Source organism: Pyrgilauda ruficollis, unplaced genomic scaffold, assembly GCF_017590135.1.
Source record: "Pyrgilauda ruficollis isolate IOZ18807 unplaced genomic scaffold, ASM1759013v1 scaffold216, whole genome shotgun sequence".
In the NCBI taxonomy this organism is placed as follows: Eukaryota; Metazoa; Chordata; class Aves; order Passeriformes; family Passeridae; genus Pyrgilauda; species Pyrgilauda ruficollis.
The window spans coordinates 209,846-228,504 of NW_024520984.1; the positions used below are offsets into that span (position 1 = coordinate 209,846).

At 57.5% G+C, this 18,659-nt stretch overlaps 1 protein-coding gene across 5 annotated transcripts in view; it reads right to left on the reverse strand.

Moving 5' to 3' along the window:
* Window positions 1-3,472: 3,472 nt before the first annotated feature.
* The window catches only part of FOXP4 (forkhead box P4), a 53,189-nt gene continuing 38,002 nt past the window's right edge, over window positions 3,473-18,659 (reverse strand). For 2 of the 5 annotated variants that reach the window (XM_041468265.1, XM_041468262.1), the window contains 12 exons: window positions 16,172-16,319; window positions 15,492-15,696; window positions 15,134-15,238; window positions 12,733-12,820; window positions 10,958-11,047; window positions 10,040-10,241; window positions 9,870-9,946; window positions 9,641-9,742; window positions 5,364-5,485; window positions 5,191-5,257; window positions 4,661-4,827; window positions 3,473-4,339 (listed from right to left, as the gene is read on the reverse strand). In XM_041468265.1, the coding sequence (XP_041324199.1) occupies window positions 4,195-4,339; window positions 4,661-4,827; window positions 5,191-5,257; window positions 5,364-5,485; window positions 9,641-9,742; window positions 9,870-9,946; window positions 10,040-10,241; window positions 10,958-11,047; window positions 12,733-12,820; window positions 15,134-15,238; window positions 15,492-15,696; window positions 16,172-16,319 (1,518 nt within the window). In that variant the 3' untranslated portion in view covers window positions 3,473-4,194. Of the gene's footprint in view, window positions 4,340-4,660; window positions 4,828-5,190; window positions 5,258-5,363; window positions 5,486-9,640; window positions 9,743-9,869; window positions 9,947-10,039; window positions 10,242-10,957; window positions 11,048-12,732; window positions 12,821-15,133; window positions 15,239-15,491; window positions 15,697-16,171; window positions 16,323-18,659 lie in introns of all 5 variants that reach the window. The other 3 variants (XM_041468264.1, XM_041468263.1, XM_041468261.1) reach the window with 3 other exon arrangements.

Genomic DNA, 18,659 nt, shown 5'->3' on the forward strand with positions numbered 1-18,659 from the left:
AGGGTGGAGAGAAACAGGAAATAAATCACAAAAATACAGAATAAACCCCCCCCCAAAAAAGAGAACAATTCGTGTTGGTAGGTGGAAAGCCAGAATATCTCTATCTCAATATATACAGACACACAATTCTGCCACGTGTTTGGTCCTTGATCCTCCCTCCCGCAGCGTTTGAGGTAAAACTCGCAGAATTCCGGAAAATTCCAACCAAAAGTGAACCAGAGGGGTGGGAAGGGAGGAGGCAGCGAGGCAGGAGGGGACACGCAGTACCTGGGCTCAGGTGGGAGCCTGCAGAGGCTGGGTGGGGGTAAGAGAAGGAATTAAATTTACCCCTGAGTATCAAACCAGGCACGTTTCCCTTTGGAATCGTGGAATTCCCGGGGTGGGGAGGGGGGAAAGGCATCACCTGGAGCCACTGGGCTTTTCCAAACCTGTGCATTGTGTTTCAAGGAAAAAAAAAATCCTCTTTTATACTGATATATTTATTTTTATATTTATAATATATAGGGAGTGCTCTTGGATGGGGCCAAGGAGCGTCGGGAATTCTCGGAGCAGAGGGGAAGGAGCCGGGGGGGTCCCCGTGGGTTTGGGGAGGATGGTGGTGCAGGGGGATTTTGGCTGAATCCATGGGGGTCTGCAGGCTTTGGGATGAATTTTGGGGGTGTTTGTACCTCTGGGAAAGTTTAAAAAAATAATCACACCCCGAGGAGGAGGGAAAAAAAAAAAAGGAGAGGAGGAAGGGGAAGGAAAAGGAGGAATGGGAAAAAAGGGGAACCCCCCCAAAATCAGTGATGGGGCTGAAGAGCAGAGGCTGGCAAAGAGAGACAGGAATTCCCAAAATCCCAAAAGCCTGGATGGGGCAGAGATTCCCTGTGCAGGGTGAGGGGTGGCCCAGCATCCCAAAGTCTGGAAGGTCCGGCCCTTCCTGCTCCTTCCCGGGAGCAAAAGGTGATAAAAACCCCACGGCAGCTGGAAACTTGGTCCAACAATGACTTAAATTAAAGAGTGGGGGAACAAAGGGGGAAAAGAAAAGAAGAAAAAGATGGGGGGAAAAAAAGGGAAAAAGAAAAATGGAAAAAATGAAAAAAGAAAAAGGAAAGAGGCGAAAGCAGAAAGAAAAATGGAGGGGAAAGGAGAAAAATAGGGAGAAGAAAAAAAAAGAAGAAAAACGAAAAAAAGAAAAAAGAAAAAGAAAAGGAAATGGGAAAAGGAAAGATGGGGAAAGGGGAATAAAGAAAATTGAGGGCAAAAAGATAAAAGGAAAATAAGGGGAATAAAGAAAAAATAGAAAAGGAAGAGAAGAAAAAGGGGGAATAAGGGAAATAAAGAAAAAGGAAGAAAAAAGGAGAAGAGAAAAAGAGAAAAAATGGGGAAAAGAGAGAGAAAAACAATTAAAAAAAACAAACAAAAAAAGGAGGAAAATAGGAATAATTAAAGTAGATGGGGAAAATCCAGGAAAATAGAAATAATTAAAGTAGATGGGGAAAATCCACGGCACCTCGCAGCTCCTTGGGCAGGACGGGGGGATTGGGATGGACTGGGATGGACTGGGATGTGCGCAGCAAAAAGGGGGCTCCGTTGGTGCCCCCCAGCCCGGGGGTCTTTGGTGCCCGGCAGAGCCCGGGAAGGGGCCGGGCACGGGGAATGAGCCGGGAATGAGCCGGGAATGCTCCGGGAAGGAAGGGCTGTCCCGGCGCCGGGAATGAGCGGGGAATGCTCCGGGAATTCTCCGGGAACGCAGCGCTGTCCCGGCTCCGGGAATGAGCGGGGAATGAGCCGGGAATGCCCCGGGAATTTGCCGGGAACGCTCCATGAACGCAGGGCTGTCCCGGGGCCGGGAATGAGCCGGGAAATGAGCCGGGAATGCTCCGGGAACACTCCCTGCTCGCAGCGCTGTCCCGGCTCCGGAAATGAGCGGGAAATGAGCCGGGAATGCTCCGGGAACACTCCCTGCTCGCAGCGCTGTCCCGGCTCCGGGAATGCTCCGGGAATGCTCCGGGAATGCTCCGGGAACGCTCCCTGCTCGCAGCGCTGTCCCGGCGCTCGCCCCGCGAGCCGCGGGCGCGGGTGACACCTAGAGGGGCTTCGGGGGGAGCAGGGAAACGCCGGGACCCGGGCACGGGAGAGACCCCCGGGCACCGCCCCACCCAGCCGGGTCACCCCGGGGACACAGGGGTGACACACGGGTGGCACAGGGGTGACACAGGGGTGGCACACGGGTGGCACAGGGGTGGCACAGGGGTGACACACGGGTGACACAGGGGTGACACACGGGTGGCACAGGGACCCCCCAGCCCCCGCAGCCGGCTGGGCATGGAGGATGCGCTGGGCAAGGAAAAGGGTGAGGGGAGTCCAGGCTCACCCCACAGCGCCAGGAGCCCCTCGGGGGGGTCACAGAGGGGACACACGGGGACAGGTGACCCTGGCGGCTCTGCGTGCGGCATTTCCAGCCCAAAACGCGGCTCCCGTGATGCCAACGGTGACACAACCCCCGCCGGGAATGTCACATCCCAGGAAAACGGGGACAGAGAGGGACGGAGAAGACCTCGGGGCACTTTGGAGAGCCCAGAGCAGCTCCAGGGCCATCACAGCAGATCCCTCACGGCCCTGCTGGGTGCCAGGACAGCCAGAGCCAGCCTGGCTGTGCCAGGGAAGGAATGATTCCCAGGGTAGGGGATGCTCCTGAGGGAAGGTGATGCTCCCCAAAGCCACCATGGGACACTGGGAATGCCACGCTGCCTCCCAGGAGGAGCCTGGCACTGGGTACCCACAGCACCACCCCAGAAAGAAAGAGCAGGGAGAAGAGGGGTGTTTGGTTGTGTTGTTCTCGTTATTATTAATTTTTTTTGTGTGTGGTTTTTTGTTTTGTTTTGTTTTTTTTTTTTGGCATGAATACCATCTGTTCACCTGAACTACGGACCTTCTGTCTCTAAGAAATCTTTTGGTATCTTCCCATCTGGATGCAAACAAAAGGATGAAGAAAAGAAAAGATGAAAAGCAGAATTTCCTCCCCCACCACCAGCAGCAGGCTCGGCTTGGGGGCCACGGCCAGATTTGGCCACCACAGGGATCCTCCAGGGCCAGCTTTGGTGACCCCCAGGTCCCCTGCAGGTGCTCAGCCATGGGGATGTTACCCCTTTGCTCCACCAAGCCCCTGGCCCAGCTTTGGGGGTGGAACGGGAGGCACAGGGAGCCTTTCCCTGAAGTTTTTAAGGGAGCAGCGGCCATCCCTGCTGGTTGGGAGGTGGCACCAATGTCCAGCAGGAAGGAGGGAGTTGTGTCCTTGCTGCCAGCGCTGCTGGGGATGGTCAGCACTGCTGGGATGGTGAGAACTGATGGTCAGCACTGCTGGGGGTGGTCAGCACTGATGGTCAGCACTGCCAGGGATGGTCAGCACTGATGGTCAGCACTGGTGGGGGTGGCCAGCACTGCTGGGATGGTCAGCACTGCTGGGGGTGGTCAGCACTGATGGCCAGCACTGCTGGGGGTGGCCAGCACTGCTGGGGCCAGCAGCCCCCCCCAGCTGGGGCTCAGGGAGGGTGGGCAAGCCGGGAGGCCGCTCTGCTTGCCAGGCAGAGGTGACAAGGGGACACGGTCCCACCTCCATGCTGGTTCGTGTCCATCCCAGCTCCGTGCCAAACCCCACATCCGGCAGAGGATTCAGCCCCGTTTCTGCTCTTTCTTCCCCCAAAGCTGGGTGGAGGCAGCACGTGGGCAGGGTCCACGATCCCTCCGTAGTGCAAAACCCAGCGGGGCACGCAGAGGTGACAGCGGGGTCCTGCCATCGCTCCCCGGGGCTCGGGCACCGCAGGGGGAGAGGGGACAGAGGTGCCTTCCCTGCAGGAAGGAAGGAGGGACCATTTCGGACAGGAACAACCAACCTACCATCCTCGTCCACCAGTCACTAACCAAGGGAGGAGGGCAGGAAAAGTCCAGCTCTTGGGGTTTTGCTTCTGGTGTGGAGGCGGGGTCAGTCCGTCCCCAGGCAGTGGCAGCGTGAGGGACACGCCAGCAGCAACGGGTTGGTGTCGTTGTCATTGTCATTGTTGTCCCCAGGAAAACCTTTTGCTTTGTGGAAGTGCCTTGAAAGAACCAGGATAACGCCAAGGTCACCTTGGGGAGGTGGGAGCGTCGCTTGGTCTCCGTCCAGGAGGGTGGGAAGGGTTTGCCCCTCGGTGGGGGAGGAGGAAGGAGTCCTTAGGACAAGTCTTCCACCGGCAGCTCCTCCTCCAGGTCCCTGTCGTCGGGGATCGTCACATTCTGGTTGGTGCTGGCCATCAGTGACACGGGTCTGCTGTCGTCCTCCGCCTCGGCTGGCTCCTCCTTCACGTGCACGGGGTGGCTGTGGGGAAGGGGAGCCTTCAGCCTCGGGGTGTGGGCACCACCACCCTAAACCCCTCCATGTTTCTGGTCCAGAACCTCCCTCACCCTGGGAACGGGAGCCAAAACCGCCCTTGCTTTGAGAGCTGCCCTCAAGCATCTCCTGGTGGCTGTGGGGAGGAGCAGCCTTCAGCCTCGGGGAGTGGGTCACCCCTCCAAGTTTCTGGTCCAGAACCCCCTCACCCTGGAACAGGAGCCCACAAGCAGCTCCTGGTCAGAGCTGGCAGTGCCCAGTGTGCCAGCCTCCCTCAGCACCCCTGTGCCCTGCCAGGGCCAGGCTGACCTGTACTGCTGTGGGGACAGGCGGGGGCTGTTGCTGCCGTTGCTGTTGACCTGCTCCACGGTGCTGCTGACGTCGTCGTGGCCCACGTGCAGCATGGCACTGGCCGAGCTGGTGTTGATCATGGTGGGGCTGTTGAGCAGGGGGAAGCTGCTCTCTGCCAGCGCAGCCTGCGACAGGGAGCACGGATTGGCATGGAATTTGGGGTGGAAGGTCCTTAAATCACATCTCATCCCACCCCCTGTTGTGGGCAGGGACACCTTCCACTATCTCAGGTTGTTCCAAGCCCGGTCCAGCCTGGCCTTGGACACTCCCAGGGATGTGGCAGCCACAGCTGCTCTGGGAGTCTGTGCCAGGGCCTCCCCACCCTCACAGGGAATGACCTCTTCCATGTACCAAACCTAAATTTCCCCTCTTTCAACTTGAACCCATCCCCCTTGTCCCTCATTTCCTGATGAGATGCCAATGGAGAGCAGGGCTGTGGAGGGTTGAGTGTCCCCATGTCCCTGTCAGGACCAGGGCTGGATCCTTACCTGGTAACTTGCATTAAGTGCTCCATAACCGAGTCCTGAAATCATATTTTTGACTAAGGTGGGACTCCTGCAGGAAGAGAGAAAGCAGAGGGATGCAGGGCTGAGCATTCCCAGCCTGGGGACCGGGCTGGTGGCAGCTCTGGGGCTGTGTCCCACGGGGAAGGAGCACCCACCCTGTCATCTTTGGTGGCCTTCTCTTTTGGTACTCGTGCTCGTCCACGGTCCACACGGCGCCCTTGACGTTCTCCACGCGCACGAAGCACTTGTGCAGGCTCAGGTTGTGGCGGACGGCGTTCTGCGGGCACACGGCCTCAGTGCCACTCCCTCACCATCCTCCTCCCTGCCCAGCCCCACAGCTCCTGGGGGTGTCCTGCCACCCAAACGCTCCCCAAAGCCCCCTGGGTGCTCCCTGACCCCACTGGCACCGAGTGCTCACTGCTTGGAGGACTCCGGTCTGATGCTGAGGACGGTGGGGACAGGGTGGGACAAGGGACACCAGCTCCACTGCAGCTCTGGTGATGCTCAGCAAAGCCAGCTCCTCTTTCCTTTTTCTTTCCCCCCACCCCTCCCCTCTCGTTTTGGTCCTTTCCCTCCCTTTCTTCTTTACATCGACCATCTTTACATTTCTAAATGTAAAATAAAGAGACACACACGTAGGCAGACAGCGCAGCCCCGAGAGATACCAGCTCCCTTTTCCCCTTCCAACTCCCTGCCATTTGCTACTGCCCCTATTTCATTACCAATTTTAATTTGCCTCTAATTAAATCCTGTGTATTTTTCCGACTCACTTGCTAATCCATGAGGGAGGCAGGAGGCTGGAGTGGAATCTCTCCGAGCTATAATTACAAAGGGCCTAATCACGCCGGGGCTCTGCCTTTGAATAAATTTCCTTGCATTAAGGTTCTCAGATTCTCTGCCTTGCAAATGAGAATGACCCCAATTTCAGGAAGTTGGCCTCGGAGGGGTTTTTTTTTCTCTCCTTTTTTTTTTTTTATTTCGAGTCCTGATTCGTGATGAGAGACTAATTCGTTACGCTAAAACATTAACAGCAATTTAAAAGGTCGAACGGGGGCTGTATAAACAAAGGAGCCTGGCCAGCACAACAAGGCAAAAGGAGACACAAGGACTGAGCCTCCCCCGTGCCTTCGAGTGCCAGAGTGCCCAGAACTCAGCAAATGGCACCAGCATCGCCCCTTGGCTTGGAATTTGAGGAGAAATACAAAGCTGGGCTCTTCCCTTGTCATCCATTTGTCCGTCCATCCATCCATCCATGGATCCATGGATCTATCCCCCATCCATCCATCCATCCATCCATCCATCCATCCATCCAAGGATCCATCTATCCATCCATTCATGGATCCATCTATCCAGCCATGGATCCATCCATCCATGGATCCATGGATCTATCCATGAATCCATCCATCCATCCATCCATCCATCCATGAATCCATCCATCCATCCATCCATGAATCCATCCATCCATCCATCCATCATCCATCCATCCATCCATCCATCCATCCATCCATCCATCCATCCATCCATCCCTCTGTCCATCCCTCTGTCCATCCCTCCATCCAGCCATGCCATGGTGCCAGGGTGACACGGTGACAAGCAGCAGGGACAGGCTCCTCTCACCCTTTGGGGACACTTTGTAAGCAGCTCCCAGGGTCCCTGGGGAGGGAGATCCAGGCCCAGCCAGTGCTGCTTGGTGGGATTTTGGGGGAACCCCTGGGTCCCAGCAGGACCCTGACCCAGCTCCTTGGTGTGGCTGAAGCCAGGCCCAATGTCCCAGCCTTGTGCCACTGCCACTGTCACCCAAAGGGACATGCTCCATTTGGGCCATGCCCTGGCACAGGGCCTGTGGCACCCCTTGGCCCCAAACTCTGCGCTGGCACCACCCAGACAGGGGGGTCAGGATGCAGAGAGACATCCCAGGAATTCCAAGAGGGACCTCAGGGAGCAGGACAAGCCTCATCCCCCACTCTGTCCTGTCACTGTCCCTGAGCCCTGTCCCCTGTGAGCACACACAGGATGTCCCTCCCTGCCAGGTCCTGCCCACACTCCCTCCTTCCTTTTGCCCAAACAAAGCCCTGGCTGCAGCCAGGAGTGTGGCAAAGCCAGAACCTCCCCTGCCCAGTGTCCCCTTTTTGCCCTGGTGACACCCCCTGCTCTGAGTCACCGGTGAGGATGGGAAGGCTCAGGTGGGGATAAAATAAAATAAAATAATAAAATAAAATAAAGTAAAATAAAAATCAATAAAATAAAATAAAATAAAGTAAAATAAAAATAAAAAATTAAAATAAAGTAAAATAAAATAAAATAAAGTAAAATAAAAAATTAAAGTAAAATAAAATAAAATAAAGTAAAATAAAATAAAATAAAATAAAATAAAATAAAATAAAATAAAGTAAAATAAAGTAAAATAAAATAAAGTAAAATAAAGTAAAATAAAATAAAATATAGTAAAATAAAATAAAGTAAAATAAAATATGCAATAATATAAAACAACACTGACAGAGTCAGAAAAGGAACTGACCTGCTGTGGCTCAGGGTGGTGGCACAGTCCCATCCCATGGGGAAACCCTGGCAGCAGGCAGGGTGTGATCCTGCATCCCTGGAGCCTGGCATGCCCCATCCCTGTGCTGCTCCCAGGTCACAGAGGAGGTCCCAGGCCATCCCCCAGTTTGGGGGCAGAGGGGACGTGTCCCCTGCCTCAGCCTGGGGTGGGTTTGTGTTTCCAGGCAGTGTTTGCTCAGAGCCAGGCCCAGCTGCTCTGTTTGCTTCTCATCTCTCTCCTCTAATGATGTTTGCTCTGCACCCTCCACCCACTCCCTGGGCCCTGCTGGGGTCTCCCCGTGGCTTCCCCACCTTGGTCCCCAGCACTCCTGTCCCATCCCAGGGGGGAGCCACAGGAAAAGAGGGAAAAACCCCAGAAAAGTGGTTTTCAAGGAGAGGAAATATGTTATTTTTTTCCTGTGTATCCTTCAGAAACTGGCCTTGGGCACTGCAAATTGTGAATTTTTGAAAAGACCCCACCAGGTCTTTTCAATCCCCTAACACCCCTTTTTGGTGGTAGAACAGGAAAAAATAAAGAATAAAAAAAGGGAAGCACAAAACTGAGGGATGCCCTTCTCCAACTCTGCCCTTGCTAACACGGGGTATGTGGAAACTGCAAAAAAACCCTAAAATATTTATTCCTTTCAGCAACAAAAAGGCAGGAAAAAGGCATTTTCACCTGCCATTATCACATTGCAGAGGGGGAAACTGAGCAGTGATGGGCACAGAGGGCTCTGCCCCATTGCTGCCACCCTGTCCCCATTCCAGGGGTTTGCCAAAATGCCTGATATCCACCCAAAAGTTTCCCATGGAAGCAAAGCCTGGATCTGCAGCCCGACACATGGGGGCCCTGAGCTCCTGGAGAATGGATTCCTCCTCCTCAAGCCTCTCCAAAAGCTCCATCTCACTTGCACCTTGCTGATTTTAATTATTTTTATTTAAACTAGCAGGTTTCCCTCTGCCACTTCGCTCCTTGCTGCCCTGAGCAGGAGGGAGCTGAGCTGCCTCTCAGTAAATATGTGCAGCAGGAAACAATAAATAAATAAATCTTCCCTGGCTGAGGCAAGAAGTGAATCACAGAATCACAGAACTGCTCTTTCCACACCCCCTGCTCCTCTCAGATGGCTTTTCCCAGCTCTCATTTCTAAAAAAAACAAAGGGGGAGCAGCCCCAGCACTCATGTGCTGCCCCAAAATTCACTCCAGCAGCCCAGGCTGGTGACAAAACTGCCTCAGTGACAAAAACTTTTCTCTGTGAGAGGCTGGGGGGAACGTGATGGGTACAAGCAGCTGCTTGGGGGTGGCAGAGGGGTTTCCCTGCTGATGGTCCCCCTGCCAGCCCCTGTCATCCCTCCCTGCATTCCCAGCCACCAGCAGTGTCACCTGCCCCCAGGTTATCATTAACCTTATTTGCTGTTTCCAGTCTCTCACTCCTGCCTCTGCCCTTGTTCTCCACAGAAAATCCTTGGATTTTACCACACAGCCCTTTGCTGTATCCCACTGCAGGGATGATGCATCCCCACAGCCCAGCGAGGCGTTTTGGGGGGCAGAAAAGTGGGATTTGATCCTAAAATAATTTCTTACACCATTTTAGAGCTGGGCAATGAATTGGTCCTTTAGCACAGGAGCATCTCCTGCAGCAGCCAGGCCTGGGTGAGATGGGGTGAGCCTGGGGTGGGCTGGGGTGAGCCCAGAGTGGGTTGGGGTGAGCCTGGGGTGAGCCTGGGATGGGTGGAGGTGAGCCCAAGATGGGATGGGGTGAGCCAGGATAGGATGGAGTCAGCCTGAGCTGGGATGGGCTGAGCCCAGGCTGGGCTGGGGTGAGTCTGGAGGAAATGGGGTGAGCCCAGGCTGGGCTGGGGAGAGCCCAGGGTGCCAGGCAGGGCTGCTCTCACCTTCCAGGTGGCCGTGTTCCTCCGGAAGTAGGCGAACATCCGCGTGAACCAGTTATAGATTTCATTCAACGTTAGCTGCCTGTCGGGGGTCTCCAGGATGGCCTGGGCAGCCAGAGAGGGGACAAGGCTGGTTGGACACCCGTCCCGAGGGGCAGAGATGGGGTTCAGCAGGTGGGGGGGGCGCAGAGGGAGGGTTTTGGGGTGCAGAGCTGGACCCCGTGGCTCTCACCTGCCGGATGAGCGAGGCGTACGTGAAGGGCGGCCGGACGTCGGCGTTTTTGTAAAACTCGTGATTCTGTGCAAGCTCTGCAGGGGGACAACAAACAGAGGAGGGGGGGCTGGAGTGAAGGGACCCACTGAGCCCCTCAGGAGGGCGCTGAGCCCCAGCCCGGAGCTCACCTGAAGAGATTGGGGTGCAGAACTTCTCCGAGTTCCTCCTGCGGATGGGCCCCACGCTGTGTAAAGTGGAAGAGCTGATGACGGAGGGGCCCTGCCGCAGGGGGGTGATGGGCGCCGTGGCCGAGGTGGGGGGATGAGGTAAACCGTCAGGAAACGTGTCAGAAGTGCTCTTGGAGAGGGTGGCACTGGAGACCAGGTTCAGCTGCAGGGACAGGCAGGGAGGGAAGGGGTTGGGAAGGCTGGGAGAGCCCCTGGGGACACCGGCGGCTCCGAAGGAGGTGGGGAGCGGATGGCAGGGGGGAACTTGGTGGGCTTGGAAAGGGTGGGATGCAGCCAGGGGGTGGGGATGGACCCATGGGATGGGAATTCACCCATGGGATGGGCATGAATCTGTGGGATGGGAATGAATCCATGGGATGGGGGTGAATTCTTGGGATGGGAATTCACCCATAAGATGGGGATGGACCCATGGTATGGGAATTCACCCATGGGATGGGGGTGAATCTGTGGGATGGGAATGAATCCATGGGATGGGGGTGAACCTGTGGGATGGGAATGAATCCATGGGATGGGGGTGAATTCCTGGGATTGGAATTAACTCATGGGATGGGGACGAATTTGTGGGATGGGGGTGCAAGAGTGGGATGGGACGGGATGAAATGGGATAGGAATTAACCCATAGGATGGGAATTAACCCATGTGATGGGGATGAACCCATGGGACAGGGATGAATCTGTGGGATGAACCCTCGGGATGGGGATGCACCCACCCCATGTCAGAGCTGGTGGAGCAGCTGCATTTGCCACAGGGTGGCCAGGGCACATCCACCCCACAGAGCCCAGCCAGGTGACCGTGCACGGGGCAGGGAGGGGACAGCAGCCGTCAGGGAGGGGACATAGAGGGCAGGAAGGGACTCACGCTTACAGGCTGGCTGAAAGGCTTTGGCTCTGAAGGTCTCATGTGAAGATGAGCCATCATTGCTTGGAGACGCTCGCTCTCCTTGGCCAGCTGGGGGAGGCAGGAAGCAGCACAGCGATGGTCACACAGTGCCAAAGTCACCACGGAGGCACTGCCACGAGCTCCCAAACCTGGTCTGGACAGGCAGCAACCCCCAGGGTGTCCCCCCAAGTGCCACCTCCTGCCCAATGCTGGCTCCTGAGAGCCCCAGTGGGGCTGTGGCCTGCAGGGGCTGCTGCCCCCACCATGGAGGGCACAGGGACCACTCCAGCTCCGTGTGTGCACTGAGGGAAAGACCCACAGAGCCATTCCCAGAGCCCCCAGGCTGCCACCCACCAGCAGGGCCACCCACAACAGCCCTGGGTGCTCTTGTCCCCGTGCCTGCTGTCACTGTCCTGTCCCCTTTGCCTCCCCAGCAGCTCCCTGTCCATCGGTCCATCCATCCCCCAGCGTTCCCACATCGCTGTAATTGCTCCCTGCCTGTTTACTCCCTGCAGTGAGCAGAGGCTGAAATATTCACTGTGGCACCAGGAGAGATTTTGAGCCCGGCGGAGCCGATGGGATCTGACACCCCACTCCCTTCCCGTCACCTTCCCTTTCCACCGGGACCCCTCAAGCTCGGGGGAGTCCCCACGCTCCAGCCAAGCCCCCTCGCAGAGCTAGGCGAGGAAGGGGTTAAAAGCAGGAGTTTGCAGCAAGTTTGGAGCAGCTCTGCTGCTTTCTGCTGCCGCGGTGCTCATTAGAGCTGACAGCTCTCCCCTCGTGATGCAGCCGGCACAGCGGGAGCTCCGCGCTCCAAACTTTCTAATTGGTGGCTCCGTGGCAGGTTCCTCTCTGCACACACAGCTCTGCTCTCACCCTTCAGCTTTTTTTTTTTTTTATTATTATTATTTTTTCCCTCCTCCCCTTTTCCTTTCCCTCCTCTCTTTAAGCCCCAGTAATTGCTTTCAAGCTCTGGCTCTGGCTCGGCGAGGCGAGCGGGATGGATGGCAGGGATGGCCCGGGAGGACACAGCCTCCACTCCCACCCGGGTTTGGCTGTGTCCCCCTGTCCCACAGTCCCTGTAAGGCCCCTAATTCGGGGTGGGGGTGTCCCAAGGTGCTGCACATCTCATCCTGCTGTGTGCTGGGCCAGTGTCCCCTGTGGTGTCACACACAGCCACAGCCACACACCACGCTGAGCCCCTGCCAGCCCCAGGCACTGTCCCACCATGGGGGTGACCCCCTGCCCCATCCCATTTTCCAACCCCCCCATTTCCTCCCCCTTTTTCCCCCCTCCCTTCTCCATTAACTGAATTAAGCAGAGCACGCTGGGGGCTCGGAGAGGCTGGGAAAAAGCACTATTTAAAGAACTGCCTGGCCAAAAATAGCTCCCCAAAGTTGGGCTCCAAAGACCACGCTCAGGCACCAAAATAAGTGGCCTGGTTTTCAAGCAGCCCCGTGGCTCCCAGGGAGGTGGCACAGCCCATGTGGGGACAAACCCTCCTGCCTTCCACATCTGGGGCATCTCCTTTTACCCACAGGACGCTTTGGGATGAGAGGGGAATGAGTTTGAGGGCTTGATTTCCACCTGGATGCAGGATTCCTGTCCGGGAAGGGTGCTTAAAACAAGTCCCCACTCGTGTGGTTACAGTCCCCAACCCTGTCACCCTCTCCTGAGGGGAGCAGCTGAAGCACAGGGTGACAAAGAGGTGGATTTTGTCCCCGTGTCCATGGGGGCTGGGGTGGGACACCCACCTGTATCTCCAGCTGCTGTACCACTTGCATCTGGACTCGACACTGGGCCGTGCTTCGGTCATCAAGTGCATGTTCTGTGTTGAGGTGTCTGGGGAGGAGAACAAGGAGGTTTGGTTAGGCCTGGGCATGCCCAAAACTCAGCCCCTCTGCTGGGGCCACACCTGGGATCAGTCCTGACCTGCAAATTGCTCAGAGATGCTCCAGCACCGCTGCCCAAAGCGGGGTGAGCATGAGGGAAACTGAGGCATGGAGGTGACTGAGCAAACCAGGCTGTGGCACCACCCTAAAATCAGGCTGGAGGACACTCAGCCCTACCCCGGGCAGCCCCAGGGTGTTTAGGAGCAGCCTCTGGCAGAGGGAAAGCCCATGGATGTTCCTGGAGCAGGCTGCTGGCAGGAGGTGCCAGGAGGACCTGAGGAGCAGGTTCCCAGCACAAAGGCAGCGTCATGGGAGGTTGCCTTCCACGCTCTGAGGAAAACCCTGAGGGCAGAAGGTGGCATTTCCAGGCTGTTCCCCATCCTGCCTCATGTTTACGAGGTGTCTTGTTTAGGAAGCACCAGGACCTTTGGTCCTCACTGCCCTCCCTCCTCCCCAGGGAGGGGAAGGGCTCCTGGTGACAGAGCTGTCACTTGCTGCACAGCCAGGGACACCCTGGCATCTCCTCGTCCCCAAACCCAGCAAAGCACCAGCCTGGAGACACAGCCAGCCCTGAGGATGTCACAAGGCCAGGCCATGTCCTTGCTGGGGTGGGCACAAAGCTGGGAGGGCCTCACTGGAGGAGTGGGATGGTTTGGAGAGGGATTCTGGGGAAACACTATGCTTGGAACACCCCAAAAGGTGATGCTGGGGGGTCGCAGGGGCCGTGTGCCAGATGCTCCCCAGGACTAAGGCTGGGACACCCCAGGAGAAGGCGCCTCAGCCTCCCCAGGCTGGCTCTGGAGGACGGCAGGAGTCTCACCCTGCTGCCTGTGAGAGCCTTGCAGCCCCAGCGTGCACAGACAAGTCAGGGAAGCAGGCCCTGCTGCCAAACCCATCCGTGAGCAAAGCCCCCAGAGCCCCAGCCCTGCTCCTCTCCCTGCATGGCACAGCCAGGGCACGGCTGCTTCTCCAGGGCAAAAAATCTCTGGGAGCTCAGTGGGAACAGAGCCATTTCCCAGGGACCCCCACCCTTACCCACCATGGCCACGGTGCCCCCTCCCAGCCCAGCACAGACCACCCCAGCTGCCCACGGAGGGGATGCCCAGAGGAGGCTCCAAGCTGCTGCCCAGACTCAAGGCAGGCTCCAGTTCCAGCTGGGCTCGGCCTTTGGGAGCTGCAAGTTTTCTGTCTGTCTGTCCCACACCCCAACACGTGCCCATGTTGGCAAGGAGGGGACAAAAGCCCTTCCCCAGTGCCCAGGGGGGCAGGAAGGGATCCTGGCTGGCACAGCACAGCTCTGCCAGCCCCGTGACCCAGCTCTGGGCATTCTCTGCCAACTCCAGCTCCAGCTCCCAACCTGGAGCTTGCTCATCTGCCCCGTGCCACTGGAACATGCCCTGCCAGGCAGGAGGAGATGCCTTATCTGCGTTCACCCCATGACTCAGAGGCAGAGGAAGGAGGACACAGGAGGCTGAATCATCCTTCACTCATCCCCGGGCTGCCTTCACACCTCCTCATCCTCCTGGGCAAGGCCTCTAACGCCTTGGCACAGTCCAAGGGATGTTCCCACCAGAGCCAGCCCTCAGAGGGTGGCAGAGGATGGAGGATGAGTTTGGAAAACCCCAAAAGCTGCCCGCTGTGGAGCCTCTGAGCAGACAGCCGGGGAGGCGGGGGAAGGAGCCCGCCAGCCCGTCAGCTCCTTCTGATGTCTTTGCTAAAAATCCTGGCTACAAAGAGATCTAATTGCAAATGAACTAATTAAGTAAACCTCTGACGAAGCGTGAAAACAATTTGTTTGACCCTGACGCTAGCAGAGGGCTCTCCGACAGCAGAGTTAATCAGTCAGCGCCGAGCCCACAAGCGGTGTCAGCGGTGCCATCTGCCATCTGCTGCCTCCCCCCGTGTCCCCAGCAGGGCTGCCAGCCCCCCTCGCCTGCTGCCGGCGCCTGCCCGGGCTCTGGCCTCCTCCAGATCATTCACTCATCCCATGGTTTGCCTTGGAAGTGCTCATAAAGCTCATCCCATTCCACCTTTGCCACGGGCAGGGTCACCTTCCACTCCAAGCCAGCCCGGCCTTGGAATTTCCAAGGATGGGACAACACCCGCAGCAACTCCTGCTGTGTTTTCTCCTTCTCCATGAGGTCACCTAGCTCAGGGTACACACTTTGGGATGCCTGAACCAACTCCCGGGATCTTCCTCTCCACCAGCTCCATTCTGTCCCAGCTGAGACAGAAACACCTGCCCCAAAAAGGTGACACTTACTTGACAAACTGCCCCAAGTCCTCACAGAGGGTTTCGCAGCCAGGCCACTTGCACTCTCCGTGGCCGTAGAGCGGGTGGGAGCCGGGGGTCTCTTCGTGGGAAGAGCTGCACAAGAGGGAAAGGCGCCTTCAGATGGGGCAGCTGGGATGCTCCAGCTTTCCCAGGCATGGGGACAGCCCTGGGACACCCCACAGTGACAGCTCCCTGCCCTCTGTGGGTGCAGTAAAACAGTGCCAGGCCTCTTTTATGGGGAGGCAGAAACGCCTCACCCCTCCCAGCCCTGTGGGTGATGGATCCCAGCCCCTTCCTCCTCTCCAGGAATAAAAACACAAAGTGCCAGGGCCCGACCCGGCTCTACCTGTCCCTTCTCGGCGTGTGCATGGTGCTCTGTCCATTGGGCAGAGGGTGATGGGAAATGGGAGGCGAGACCTTGGCGGCCGAAAACGAGGTAGAGTTGGAGGTGTTGGTGGTGAGGTCAAGACCTTCCTGCTTAATGCTGTCCTCCACGGGCTGGGTGGCCGTGACCTCCTTCCAGAGCTGCTGGAGGTCTGAGGGACAAACAGCTGTGGCACAGGAGAGAGGGACCAATGTCAGCAGGGACAGGAGGCAGCACCCAGGGCTTCCTCCCTGCTCCCTGAGTCCCCAAAGCTCACCCAGCACAGGGAGAGCATCACCTGGAGCTGGGCACAGCAAGGGGACGCTGCATGGCCCCATTGGGAAACCCAGACCAAAGCACCTGCAGCACTCACAGAGCTGCTCCCAGAAGGGACAAGAGCATGGCTTCCCAAATCCTGGCACCCTTATCCCAGAGGAATAGGTACCCCAAATCCTGGCACTCCTCTGCCAGAGGAAGAGGTGCCCCAACCCTGCACCCCTCTAGAATCCAGACCCCAACCCTACGCGGCTCCAACTGCTGACACCATCACCCCCCAAACTTTGGGGGCATCACAAAACCCAACACCACAGCCCCTCCCTAGCCCCCCTCACCCAGAGCTAGCAGGCTACAGCCCAGGAACCCCCCCAGGCCGTGGTCCTTACCTTGGGGCAGGGTCTGCAGGGGCACCGTGCCCTGCCCCGGCGGGAGGCTCACCAGGCCCTGGCGCTGCAGGTTTAACAGGTGCTGCTGCTGGAGCTGCTGCATCTGCAGGAGCTGCTGCTGGAAGGCCAGCTGCTTGTTCCCCAACGGCTGCTGAGACAAAAGGAGGGACAAATCCAAGCTTTACTGCCGGCCTGGCAGGGCAGGAGGGGGTCGGAGGCCGCGGCGAGGGGCGCTGGCAGCGAGGGGTGGCAGCGCTGGGGACACCGCGCTCGGCGGTGCCTCCATCCTGCTGCGGGGCCTGCTCGGCTCCCGGCTGAGCCGGACGGAGGCTTTGATCTATCGGAAGAGGAGGGGAAGGAAAGGGAAAAGGGGAAGGGAAAAATAAAGCGCTGGAAAGAAAGGGAGAGAGAGGAGCTGGGGGCTTGCTCGGAGCTGTGCGGGGAGGAACCAGCGAAGCTCGGCTGGGGGGGTCCCAAGGGGGAGGCTCAGCTGTGGGGTTGGTGTAAAAAAAGGGGGGTCCCAGGAGGCAACAGGCACAGAACCCTCCTTTAAGGCAGAAATTTATCCCTGTTTGTCAAAAATGACTGTTATGAGCCCGTTCTTGGTGAGGGGCTGAAACTGGTGCAGGGAAAGGGGGTGCCCAGTGCCAGTACTGGTGTCCCCACCCTGGCCACAGCCACCCCCTAAGTAGGTGACTCTCCTTCACCTCCTGGAGCTGGCCAGGCTCTGACCAGCATGGCTGGCCCTAAACTAGTTAGGCGGGATGGGTCCCTGGGGAGGCGCCGAGAAATCCATGAGAATTAAGTGAAGGGGAGAGAATTCAATTAGGGCTGGGGACAGGCAGCTGCTAATCCGAGCTGGCCGGGAGAGGGGAGCTGCCCCGGGGCTGCCCGGCCTCATTAGTGGGGCAGGCGGCTCCGTGACCCCGTGAACCCCCCCAAGCCCCCCTGTTTGGGCAGACGGTGCCAGCAGGGAGCCAGGCTGGGGCACATCCCCCCTCGCTGCACTCTGCAGCCCCCCAAAGGAGTATTTCCATGTTCGAGTTGTGACTGAGCAGCGCAAGAGCTCTGCAGTCAGGATGTCCTTGTTTTGTGAGCATCCTGGGGATTCAGGCCCCCCAGGCACTGGGAATTCCAGGGAACTGGTGATCCCTGAGGCTGCATCAACAGGGAGCAGCAGGCAGACTCTGTGGCAATCCCAGTCCACGACTGAGTCTGGGGTCACACCCAGGGTGTCACTGGATGCAGGTGGATCTCTGTGGATGTTGTTGATGCTCAGCCTTGGCTTTGTGAATCAGAGGGTGAGGATGGGCTCCAAACCCCTCTCTGCAACATCAGGCACCACCATGAGTCCTGTCTAGGTTTCAGATGGAGTTTAATTCCAGTTTCTCAGCTTCAGAGACATGTGTGGACTCTCCCTGTCCTCTCCACCTCTTGGCCACAGTGGAATTGTCTCCTCAGAGTCAGACCTGGATCCTCCCTGGCTCTGTCTCAGCCCTGCACCTCTGAGGCTTAAAGATCAAGGCACAAATCAAAGCAATTCCTGCTCAGTGAAGAGAAATCCCTGATCCTGAGCCACGAGGGCTCCAGGCCATGGGATCAGCAGGATGGAGGGAAAAGGGCAGGACCAGGCTGCAGCCTGAGAGCTTTAACAGTGACTTCTCTGTCCCCCAGGGTGTCTCCTCCTGGCGAGGAGAAGCTCTGCCACCGTGTGGGATGGACAGACCGTCTTTGCCTTGCTTAGAAACAGCAGCTGGGATGGGAAGGGAAGGGATGGGATGGGATGGGATTCTCCTCCTCTCCCCGGCTCCACCACCGCCCTCCCCGAGGGCCCCGGGGCAAGCCCGAGCTCAGCTCCAGCACAGCCTCATCCACGTCACTTCCAGGCTCAGCTGCTGGGAGTGGATGAGGTCAGGAGGATCCCTGGGCACGTTGCCTGCATCCCACAGCCCAGCCAGGCTCTCCTGACCTGGCCTGGCTGGATCCAGACCCCCTGAGCCCCCCCAGCAGCCGTGACCCACTCGTGGCTCTGGCAGAGACGCTGTGGAACCTGGTGATGTGAAGGCTGAACCTTCATGTGCCTCAAATCCATGTCTCTCCAGCTTCCACAGACCAGGAACAGGAGGGGCAGGCCCAGGAACACAAATCCAAGCCAAACCAAGCCTGATCCAAGGGGAAGGCAATCTGCCACCCCCAGGGAACACCTGTGGCACCACAGACCTCTAAGCCCCTGAGTGATGGGTGAAGGGATGCAGAGCCACCCACCAGCCCATGGGCTCCAAGCCAAGCTTTCCCTGGAGAAACCAGGCTGGGGAGAGCCTGGATGACAGCCCCAGTTTTCCCAAAAATCTCACACCCTGCTGATCTTCACTACTCCCATTTCCCGTTGGAAAAGCCACTCCCAGAGGAGCTGGCTCTGTGATTGGGCCGAATCCCGGGCTTGGCTCCTCCAGCTCATTCCCAACACATTCCCAGCCCATTCCCAACA